Here is an 11,333-nt window from a genome sequence, read left to right on the forward strand (position 1 = left end):
CTTGGTAAACTCAGACCGGTCTATCGTGGTTTGCCATATACTTAAACCGTTAACTCAAAGTTTTTAGAAGTTTTAAAACCAGACCGTTGGATCTCACACTTTACAGCTATCACGCTCATGTTACAGGGCCGATTAGATCGTTGCTATACATGGGCCGTAGAGGATCTGGATCCGTACTCTCATATTTATATATCTCTTTCCTCTTCAAAACAAGGTTGCAAAAGTGTCTTTACATATGGGTTACATATGGGGAGGAGAGAGATAGACTCATGGAAGTGCTGGCGTAGGTCACACTCCTCGACAAAGTTCTTTTCATTAATAAATTGATGAAGCTTTTGAGTTTATAAAATATAGTACTGGGTACCAAATTGATCACTGTGTATACATCAATATCAGCTGACTTGGATCGGTATTGGATTGGTATCAGACTCCAACAATGCCTGTATGTATCGGCCGATACTATACCAATACTTAGAACACTGGTTTGAGTCCGTCAACTTGTGGTGCATACGGCCACGGGTCATTGTTGTCCCAAGGATCAGAACTGGACCGGGTTTCGTTTTGGGTGGATGCTCGAGTCATGGCCGCTTTTCGAAGAACTACTCATAGTGTCTCTTTTGCAATCTTTTTTATGATTCTTACTGTTATTTCTTACAACAGTTATATAAATGTGATGCCCTGCAAAAATCTGGATCTGATTCTTGAGATGATTTATGCTTCAAAACTATCATTCCAAAAGAAAAACGATTCAGAGAATCAATCTAGATTATCAAAATTTTGCTAAATGTGATTCTAATCAAAATCATTCCAAAGTATGAAAAAACCCTCTAAATCATTCAACAGAGAGCATGTTGTAGTATTTCTTACAATATTGTCATTACATCTTATGCCTTTGTATTTGAAAAACCGAAAAAACAGTGGAATCCAATCCCATCTTAGCTAGACTTCCAAACACTAACAAATAGTGAAAAGCAAAATTACCCTAACAGGCTATTCCTATTTCCTCATTTACAAATTATGAGTTAGTTAATTCCGTTATAGTACTTCAGACCCAACCTTAATTATTTGGGCCCAACCCAACCTTCTCCCTCTGTACTCTACGATATGATATTACCTCCTCTTCTTGAAAACTCGATCAAACCGAGTCTACGTCACTACGCGATCCTGTAACCTGTTTGATATTGAAAAAGAACCAAAAAAAAAAAAAAAGACAAAAAAGATTTTTGGTGAGGATTAATTCTTGTCCAGTTTAGAGTGTATACTATACTGGGAGCATAACATTACCGTGTACATGAATGGGTCCATTCGTCCCCCGGTGCCTGATCTCTTGACTTCCTCCATCTTCAGCAACCTGCAAGCCGTCCATCACCATCATCATCTTCATCATATCATCAATCAACGGTAATTAGATCAGATGCGCTTGGCACATTATAGTTACACACTACATGGGAATGTCTCTCGCTTACGTAGTAAAGTACGGGCGATCACACATTTCATTGGAAAAAGAAAGAAACGAAAAGAGCGTGCCAGGTGGCACGTTCCAGAGAGAGAGAGAGAGAGAGAGTACATTCTGAGAGCTTTACTGGTGTCAGGACTGTCACCAAGAACTCGACGGATCTTAACCTCAGAAGAGCAACCAACAGAGAGTAACTTCAAGATGGACTCGGCTCGGCGACGCATGGAAGCCGTGCCACTGACCTTTTGTCTCTTCAACGCTTCGCCGTGAGCGTGACTCACTGAATCTTTAACTTTCCTCACTGCTCCTACCAGACAGCGACTCGGCGAGCCGGAAACTCCACTGGAGGAGGTCGACAGCGATGAAGCCTCCTCTGTAGTAGTTTTAGATGACCTTGGCACCGGAGCTAATATGATCAGTTTCCTCCAAAGGTCTGAGAGATTTTTCCGATTGTTCAAGTTTCGGAAGTTCTTGGAGCGACTCTTTCTCACGACCTGTCATAGATTCAATCCTAAGTCTTATCATGATATTCGAACTGTTAGCATGTAAAACCAGATCTGAATTATAGATTAAGTTCCTACGGAAACTGCTTTATTTGAAGTTATAGCAAGCGAAGACGAGACACACTAGAGATCGTATTGCAGGATGGACATGAACGATGAACTTCGCAAATCTGAATTTTAAGGATGTTATTATAGAGAAACAAGATGAACGTAAATCGTTTCAGGAAAGATTGCCGAAATGTCTGAACTACAAATTAGAGGCAAGAAATCTGAAAATAAGTGAGAACTTAAAATTCAAATCAAGTGGAGTACTCATACGAATTTCATGCAGAACAGAGTGGTTAGTTTTCAAAAGAAAACAGAATAAATCTTAAAAATCATTTGACGATTTCAAATAGGAGGCGATGAAGTTGGAATTCAGAGAACTAGAAAATAAAGGAAGAGAAAAAATCGGATTCAGATTTAACGACTACCAGTCTCATTAATTAGAATTCAAATTGCACGAAGATCTACGTGGAAAAATGAAATGTAAAATTCAAATTCAATATCAAATCTTGAGCTATGAAGTATTATAGACAAATCTCATCAAATTGAACCTAACAGTTGGAACAAAAAGAGAAGAAAAGAACTGAGTAGATCTGATCACCTTGAGCTTCATCTCATTGCAACGAGCTGCAACTGCGAGAAGTCTCAGCGGACATGGTCGAGTTTCCTTAGAAGAGCCTTCACTTGTGAGAGATGAAGAACACGACTTCGAATCGCTCGGAGACGAGTCATCGTTTCCATTAATACTGTAATTGTGAAAGGATGGATAATAGTGGAAGCAGCTACGTGAGAGGAAATAAAACAGTTAAACGGATCAAGCATTTTAAAAGAAGAACAGAGCGTGAATTTGGAATTTGAATTTATGTGCAGGATTTGAAACAGATTATCACCTTGGAATTGAAGAATTTGAAGCAAGAGAAGGTGATTTCGATTCAGAGGTGGCGAGAAGGAGAAGAGCCTCTGCAACCGTACGTTCGAGCGGACATGGAAATGCTTCCATACTTTCTTTCGAAGAATGGGCGCGTTAATTGAAACCGAAATCTTTTTTGAATCGAATTTATGGCTGTTCTCTTGTCTAAACACAAAAGCGCGATTGATCACTTTTAAAACTCTATGGAAATACCATAAATAGCCTTCTGTTTTGCCATTATTGCCAAGAGCTGAGTGAGAGTCGAGAGCGAGATTCGAAATAGCTCCGAGCCTACGCAGACTCAAACGATTGCCTTGGTTGTTTTGTGAGTAAATACCTGGAATACCTCTCTAGTCCCGGAGAGGCTGGACTTGGCCGTGCTAGATCCGAAACCTAATAGTAGGCTGACTGGTTCAAGAGAACTGGTTTTTCTACGTAGTGGCACAATCGAAGCTTGTTTGGGTGGGTGTCAAATTGGGATCCGAACTGGAACCGTCCTGAGCTGACCTGTTAAAACCTAAAATTGACTCGTCTCATTACTAAGTGGAATGCTTCTAGAAGCTGATTTTGGGATTGATTGCTAAATGGAACGGAATGATTCTGGGTCGGATGTTTCATTGGTTCCATAACTGAAAGATTGAAGGAACTATCTTGAAATGAAACGTCCAAGACCCATTTAAGATGCATAATTAATCCTAACTAATACTTAGAGAAGATGATCGTTTCCTAGGCCTCTAAAGCATGCACACGTGCATTGGCCAATGGAAGCGTATGAGAGAGAGAGAGAGAGAGAGAGAGAGAGAGGAACCACGAATTGCATCCTTGGACTGTCCATATTAACTCTATTTATAGAGGAGAATGCACCCCTAACAGGTGCCCCATGATCTAAGGTGGTGGGGTTGTGTCCCTTTGATCCAATGGTTAGAATAGAAAGATTCCAATCTAAACACTAGGAATGCAGCTGTTTAAATGGTATGTCTATTCAAAGAGATATATCCATTTATGTATAGACACATAACATAGGGCCTGAGTCCAAGCCCACCATAAACTCAGCCATGTATTAAGCCCAAAAAATAAATAAAATCAGGCCACAATGGGCCCAACCATGAACCAAAAAGAATATTTGGTCTTGACCACCTCAGCTCACCACGCTTCAGCGCGCGTGTGTGAAAAGCACCCCGGCGATCATGCTTCTAAACAAAATTGGAACCTTCTGCTAAGTGTATGGGTCTAAAAATTTTCAGCTACTTTGAATCAATTATTGACAATATAGAGTGATGCATGGCAATCATGGTTCTAAATATTGGTATTGTAATTGCCCATATATATATATGATACCGAAACAAATTGAATGAATTGGACAAAAAATGATTCAGTTTTGAAATTACGGCTCATACCCATACGGAAAAAAAATCTTCTGTAGTGCTCTAATCTTGCGGTGCACTACAGTGCGGGTTAAAGAGCTCGACACGTGGAAGTTGCAACATCCAAAGGTACCGAGCTCAAGAAGAAGAAGAAAAAAAAACTACCTTGCATTGAACTCTCACCGTTGGATGAAGCTTCTTTCACATGTCGAGCTCTCAGGCCCGCACTACATTGTACCGCAAGATGCCCACATTACAGAGGATTTTGATCCAACCGATCCATATCGATATCGTATTGACATCGAAACTGAAACTTTTACCCAAATGATCGGCTGGATAAATGTGAGTCATCATATAGAGGACCAACCTAGGGGCTGGGGTTGCCAGTTGCTACGGCCTACGGGCGACCTGGGCTTCTGATGAGCCCAGAAGTACCCTTTTTGATGGGCTGTCATGGGTTAATAAGCGGGCCTGATGAATAAAAAATTGACCCTTGTGAAAGCCCAGTAAATCGAATAATTGGGTGTAAGGTTGAAATATGCAATGCATATCTGGTTACTAATACAATTAATATTTATGTATGTAGTTACTAATTACTACTTATGTTCTACCAAAAAAAAAAATTTACTATTTTTGTTGATTCTTTATTTATTGATTTTTTTCTCTCTCTCTCTCTCTCTCTCTTTCCTTTTTACTAATTTGAGTCATCATTAATTCATAATAACATAAGTCTTCCCATCTCATTTGATGCTCTAAATGATTCCAGCGGAGTCAATCCTAGCTATTCTGGGTATCCAATAAAGCGCAACAAAATTACTCTTATTGAAGTGGACATACTTAAAATCATTAGGCCCATCTATATAATCACATCTATTTCTCCTAAAACATGGTAGGCCGAAGACACGGTCTGCCCAAATCCATCTACATCGTCATAATATTATAAAGGGAAAAAGTTTCTCTGAACCACTGGAGTAGGATACACTAGCACTTTTGTGTCTATCTCTCTCCTCTCATGAAATGATCTTGTTGCCCTCCTATGAAAGATACTGTTATGTACCTAATCAGGCCCACTCTAGTGTATGGGCGCTAGATTATGCCACCTAGTATATGTTAGGTTAAAGGGCTTGATTTAATGCGTTCTATCAGCTCTGCAACTTTTAGCGTATCAGTCAAGTACCTAACGCTAGGCAAAAACCCTGAAACAGAGTGGAGTCGCTTGGAAATGACTACTATACCTACCTAAAATGGAATCGGTTAAATGCTTGATTTAACGCGTTCCATCAGCTTCGAGGATTTTGGCGTATCAGTCAAGTACCTAACAGATACTGTTTTGTTGCACTCCTCTGTGCCGCTTGCTTTGAGTTGGCACATGAAGCGTATGTTCATATGATTGTATGTGCAGAGGATCTGAACTCAATAAATTTTACATGGAGAACGAAAATTTCATGTGAAAAACTATTTGCATAAAAAAAAATTTACTGTGAAAATAAAATCAAGAATCCACCAGATTTGACCAGCTAATTAACTGTCTTCTGGTCGTTCTTTTTATCTAAACTACCTAAATTTCGTGTCACTTCCACAATAAAAAATTTCTGAGCCCCTACATACAAGAATGTTCAATATTCAATTGGTTGATCTCCGCCATTACCAAGCTTCCATTCTATCCCCTCTTTCAAGTCATCACCCTTCGCTTCTAAAGGATATTTTTTTCTGTCTTTGGGTCTTTGCTTTGCAAATGTGATTAACTTTCTTTTTTCATTCCTCAATTTTGGGACGGGAAGCTCAAGAGGCTTGAACACGAGGGAGACCCAGTGAATCACTCTTCTTGTCACCGTCGTTGAGTTGAGCCTTCTTGGTCAAAGTCAATAGATATGTTGCAGTGCAGGGCCAATTTAGTCATTTGATGGCCAGCTTCCCACTCACCAAGAGTTGCCTTGCAATGTCCCACTTCTGGAGCCCCCTTACCGTTTCCTGCTGGGTCAAAGTCAAAGATCCAGTCAACGCAAGTAATGGTTCGAGCAGGAATGTTTGATTCTCCACCAACTCCAATGAGCTCATCTCCTTCTCCTTCTTCTTTCTTCCCTTCTCCCTCCTCAGCTCTTCCAACAAACCCTTGCTCGTGTCAATGCCTGCAAAGAGAAAAAGGAATTTTCAAGTCTTCTTCACATAAGATAAAATAAGATTCTGTTTCACTCTCATTTTCTCACCTGATAGATAACCTCCATGGACGTAACCATTGAACCTCTCATTTGTGTGTTCTCCTGTGAAGAAGATTGGTCCAATCGGCACCTGGTCCATAATTAATCCAAACCCATTTCAGTTAAACAAAATAGAAGCTTTATTTGACAAAAGAAATATGGATTAAATGGACGGACAAAGAAGCTAGAGAGGTGAAAAGACCTTTATGTCGGTGAAGTCTTGTTTGGTGGAGAAGATGGGGTAGTTGCTGTAACTCCCTCGCTGGAATCTGTTGTTCCACCAACGAGGGACTAGTATGTTAGTGGCGTAGGGTATGTCTGGTCCAAACATGTCCCTAAGTACCCCCATAGCTTCCTTCATCGTCTCCTCATCCAATTGAGCCTCGACACGTTTTGACTCATCATTGGTTAATGTCACCACCAGAATGTTGGACCCTGGGTACGCATTCTCCATGTGCTGGTGACGTGCCAATATAGATCATCAGTTTTTGTAAGTAGTGAGTGATGTGTAATTAGATGATTTATATAAGGAAAGGTCAAATCCTTACTTATTTAAGCAGAAAATCCATTTCGATTGGAATAAATTAAGCAGAGAATGAATGATTCTTGTGATTAATTTATCAGTTTAATGAGTTTATAACTAAACCTAAAAGGCAAACGCAGAAGAACCTTGTCAAGTCCCACCCATTCCAATACAAGTAGATCTTGTTTATTCCAGAATTCCATGCAGATCAAGTGAAAAACACCAAAATTGAGCCAACTAATAAAATTAGTTGGCCCACTTCAGAGTTGAACCAGGTTGGCAAAGATTGGCGTGGCCCAGGTTGTACAAACAGTGGAGTATACTTCCCTAACTATTAAAAATTCAATTCATGTGGACTGGGTTGGGTAATCTATTTTGACCCATTGGAAAGAGACAAGAAGCCATGTTTTTGTTGAGGAAGTCATTAATAAAGTTCATTATATATTACCCCTTAAAAAAATTGCAAGAAGTTCTACAAACGTAAGACTAAAGGCTGTGAGGTCTACAGATCAAACACAGCTGCATACATGAAAGTGATAAGAGAAATTAAGAGAGAGAAGAAGCGAACCTGCCAAAACGTGTAGTAGCCTCTCTTCTCGTGGGCATAGATGAAGAACTCGGTGCCTGGCCCACATGGCCAGAACTGGTAGGGAAATTTGAGGAAAATTTTAGTGTACACGATCACATCGCACTTCATTATGGCCTCTGTTTTCCATTTCTGTACGTAAACAATTTGATATTTAGACGCGTTATTAGTTTAAAATCTCATTCTGAAACAATAATAAAAAATACAATAGCTTGCTTCCCTTCAAATTCTTACTTCACATCTGTCACCAATCACCATGTTAAAGCTCTTAAGGCCAAAACCAATACCAATACCACGCAGTCCTCCAATTTGGATCCTCTACTGCCGAGTTATCCGATAGAATCATGCTATCCAAACACGATGATGCGTGCAATGTTCGCCAGCTGCTCCCCCCCCCCTCCCCTTCCTTTTCTGCATCTCTAATCAGTCTATAATTGCCATCTGGTAGGTTATGTCTCCTATGGAATCTAAAATTTTCTAACTGGGTAGGGCCCACCCTCTCTATTTAGATTAGTAGACTAATGATAGAAAGAAATTTTGTAGAAAATAAGAGTTCCAAATTGATCAATTCTATTCAACAAATGGACAACCCATTTTGTATTAGGTGCATCACGCAGTACACATGGTCAAAAGATGGTTATTAGAAAACGAATAACATATATCATAGCTTCTCTCAAACTAGGTCATAAGAGATACGCAGTTGGGACTCTTGTTGCTGTGGGTCCCACAACAAAATCAGAATTCGAGATCTTTGATCCTAATATGAGGACATATCTGAGGGTGGGACCCTTTTTTGCTTGGGCGATAACTGGCATCTTTGTCCATGTCTCTTACGTAAAAGATTTTGAGTTCAAAGTGGCTTGAACCGGACCAAAAAATGGTTGAAACGGTCCAATCTCAGCCCAGAAAACCGACAAAGAGAGAGAGAACGTACAGGTAAAGGAGGGCGAAAGGAAATAAGGTCGCTTTGGAGAACGCCAACACTAACGGACAAAATCACGTAATTGGCCTCGTAAACGCAACCGTCCTCCGTTTTCACCGTAACGCCGTCTCTTGAGTGCTGTAATTCCCGAACAACCTGCTCCCATGCATCCAATGAAACAAATTAACAAATAGAAATTATTTTATTAATCACAATAATTAATTAATTAATTACAGCCTAAGAGTTCCGAGACCCATCAAATTACTAGCACAGTCAAACCAAGAACTGCGTGCAAACAAAGACACCAATGAGATACCCCAATTATTAGACATTTCCTTTCCCCATTTCAGGTGTTTCTTTTCTTGTGATTATAATTTGCACCTAAATATCGACAAGAAATTCTATTTCAGGTGGAGATGGTACTGTCCAACTGTTCCTTTGATTCCTATTTGAGATTTTCATGCAACCTCTTAACTCTTAGCCATGAAAGAAGCAATCACCATTAAATGAGGAAAGTGACAAGACCTCAATTGACTCACTGGAGTCTGGACCCATCTGCACTTAAAATGGTAAAATTGAAAGAAAAAAACAGATCTTAATGGTCAATCTGTGTCCTTAGAGATTCAGGCAATGGGAGATTCACAGAGAGTATCAATGACCCACCATCTAACTGATTAATTTCCACTAAGAAGATCCTAACTCAAAATCTAAAGATGATTCTCACCATCTATTTGGGGATTTGCTAAGACACCCATAAAGCCAAAGATGACATCAGGAATTGAAAAATGATTAGGAAGTAAGAATATTTTGATTGGATAATCAGATTTTATATACTTCTCAGATTCAAGCTATTTAATTTAAGTTTCCTAGAATTTAGAAAGACACTCATAAATGGCGCCCACAGTTTCAATTACCAACTTAGATGAAACTCATACACTAGTAGAATTCATTAATCCACCTGCATTACTTTAATCAAGAAAGACACCAAAATCATGATCATTACGATTGATAGCTAGATTCCTCATCATCAGTTAAAAAAAAAGAAAGAAAAAAAATGGACAAGAGATGGACCCCTATAAAAGGGTTGACCATTAAATAATCAAAAAAGTTTTTTTTTTTCCTTCATTAATGGCTTTCAAGCGAACGTCGTTATCCATAAAACCAAAAGTGGGTCAAACCCAACAAGAGAAAAAGAGTGCATGCATACAAAATCAGAGATTTCAGATCCTTCTGCAAATTTTTGGTTCCTCCACCAATTAATTAATCATCACAAGCCTCTCTGTTTTTTGTATCTGATGATGTTTGAAAAGAGAACAAATAGCAGAAGAAATCTTACCTTGTTTAGCTGAAGACGACTGTCCATGATTATCCCGTCAGAGGTTAAAAGAAAAGTTTCCGTCATCTTATACAACAAAAATTCATATCCTCTCTCATCTGCAACAAGAAATTCTCTCTCCCCAAAATCTGTATATGTTGATATCGGTTCCACCTCTGCAAACCAAATTATCTCACCTCAGAATACGATGATGAACACAAGAAGAAAGAGAACAAAATTGAGCTAAAACTTACCGGCCATTTCAAAATCATGGAGGATAAAATCGATGGCAAGCTCTATTGGAGTCTTTGGGGATCTATGAAAAAAAAAACACAGTTAATCTGCAATACTTAACCCGCTAAATTGATTCAAATACAAGAAAACAGGATGAGCCGAGTTAAAAGTGAATTACGATGGCAATTCCGGTGCCGTGGAGAGACCAGACAGCTTAGCTTCCTGGTTCCTGAGTTCCTGAATTGCTGATTCTACTGCTTTGTTATACGAAGCCGCAGCTATACCGCTCGGGAATATCTTTCCACTGAAATCGATATCAAAACTGAGTAAGAAACTTAGAATCGTCTGGTTTAGTAAAATGTTATACAAACAAGGCAATGCTAAATTACGCCGGGGAGCATAATTGTTGACCCTGACCCTACAGCGCGAGTTAGTCAGGCCATCAACATGCGCATCACCCTCCCGGCGTACTCTAGCAAAACTCATCCGAGATGAATTGCAGAGAGATCAAGAGAAGAAGAAGGAACCTCTGATCGTAAATGTTGTAACGAGCATTACTGTAATCGGAGAAGCAGGTACGGATGCCTGATTTACAGGCAAGTTCCCAAATAGGATTGGATTCTTTGCCGCCAACACCTGCAACCCAACCGGCACCTAACTCCACCGATACGCCTCCGAAATCCTCCTTACAAATCCTCCCTCCAATACGATCTGAAGCTTCCAGAATCACCACATCATCCACTCCGTTCTCTGCTAATACCTTCGCTGCGGATATACCTTCACACACACACCCAACAAACCAAGAAAGAACAAAAAAACAACCAAATCAGATGAACAATTTGACGAAGAAGAGCAAAACTGACGGTGTCGGAGAAGTAATCTCACCGGAAATCCCTGCGCCGATGATGATGACGGAACAACGAGAAGAAGAATCCATAACACGGAAAGTAAGGAGAGAGAGAGAGGGAGAATTGTTTTAAGATTTGCTCTGGTTTTTGTTTGTGGCAGAAATAGCGGGAGTTTGGGCCTTTTATAAGGTGTATTCTAACGCGGTTGAGGTTTGGGTAAGCAGGGGTTATATTAGTCTTTTCCAAAGCTCGTGCACAAGCCCCGAAGTGTGTGGAATGGAATGGGTTAGCTTCACCCAACGCTAAAGCGGTTGGGTCTTCGTATGGTCAACGTCGAACGTGAAAGGCATTGAATCCGTGGCAGTGACAGCAAAGGGTCCCTCTTCGTATCTTCTCACGTGGCAATTATAAAAGCCGCCGTGTGAAGTT

General features: G+C 39.9%; 2 protein-coding genes across 2 annotated transcripts; both read right to left on the minus strand.

Annotated features, from left to right (window-relative positions):
* Positions 1–967: 967 nt before the first annotated feature.
* On the minus strand, positions 968–3,054 carry LOC122643981. Its single transcript, XM_043837568.1, has 5 exons — positions 2,895–3,054; positions 2,606–2,786; positions 1,568–1,950; positions 1,285–1,351; positions 968–1,171 (listed from the first exon to the last, which is right to left on the minus strand). The coding sequence occupies exons 1-5, from the start codon at positions 3,002–3,004 to the stop codon at positions 1,136–1,138; spliced, it is 777 nt and encodes a 258-aa protein (XP_043693503.1). The 5' UTR covers positions 3,005–3,054; the 3' UTR covers positions 968–1,135.
* Positions 3,055–6,035: 2,981 nt separating this feature from the next.
* LOC122641699 (polyamine oxidase 1-like) lies at positions 6,036–11,051 on the minus strand. Its single transcript, XM_043834984.1, has 10 exons — positions 10,942–11,051; positions 10,584–10,833; positions 10,235–10,360; positions 10,077–10,138; positions 9,844–9,998; positions 8,520–8,663; positions 7,568–7,717; positions 6,679–6,933; positions 6,486–6,567; positions 6,036–6,407 (listed from the first exon to the last, which is right to left on the minus strand). The coding sequence occupies exons 1-10, from the start codon at positions 10,991–10,993 to the stop codon at positions 6,175–6,177; spliced, it is 1,509 nt and encodes a 502-aa protein (XP_043690919.1). The 5' UTR covers positions 10,994–11,051; the 3' UTR covers positions 6,036–6,174.
* Positions 11,052–11,333: the final 282 nt, after the last annotated feature.

The sequence above is a fragment of the Telopea speciosissima genome, chromosome 10, assembly GCF_018873765.1.
Source record: "Telopea speciosissima isolate NSW1024214 ecotype Mountain lineage chromosome 10, Tspe_v1, whole genome shotgun sequence".
Classification (NCBI taxonomy): Eukaryota; Viridiplantae; Streptophyta; class Magnoliopsida; order Proteales; family Proteaceae; genus Telopea; species Telopea speciosissima.

Bases quoted from the DNA above. Each gene is read 5' to 3' on its own strand.
- LOC122643981 (XM_043837568.1), bottom strand. From the start codon at position 3,004: ATGGAAGCATTTCCATGTCCGCTCGAACGTACGGTTGCAGAGGCTCTT. The intron at 1,951-2,605 runs GTGATCAGATCT...AATCTATGACAG, and splicing joins GCAATGAGATGAAGCTCAAG to GTCGTGAGAAAGAGTCGCTC. The intron at 1,352-1,567 runs GTACTCTCTCTC...GACGGCTTGCAG, and splicing joins ACCAGTAAAGCTCTCAGAAT to GTTGCTGAAGATGGAGGAAG.
- LOC122641699 (XM_043834984.1), bottom strand. From the start codon at position 10,993: ATGGATTCTTCTTCTCGTTGTTCCGTCATCATCATCGGCGCAGGGATT. The intron at 7,718-8,519 runs GTACGTTCTCTC...GTTTACGTACAG, and splicing joins CCTTTCGCCCTCCTTTACCT to AAATGGAAAACAGAGGCCAT. The intron at 6,408-6,485 runs GTGAGAAAATGA...TTCTCTTTGCAG, and splicing joins CCATGGAGGTTATCTATCAG to GCATTGACACGAGCAAGGGT.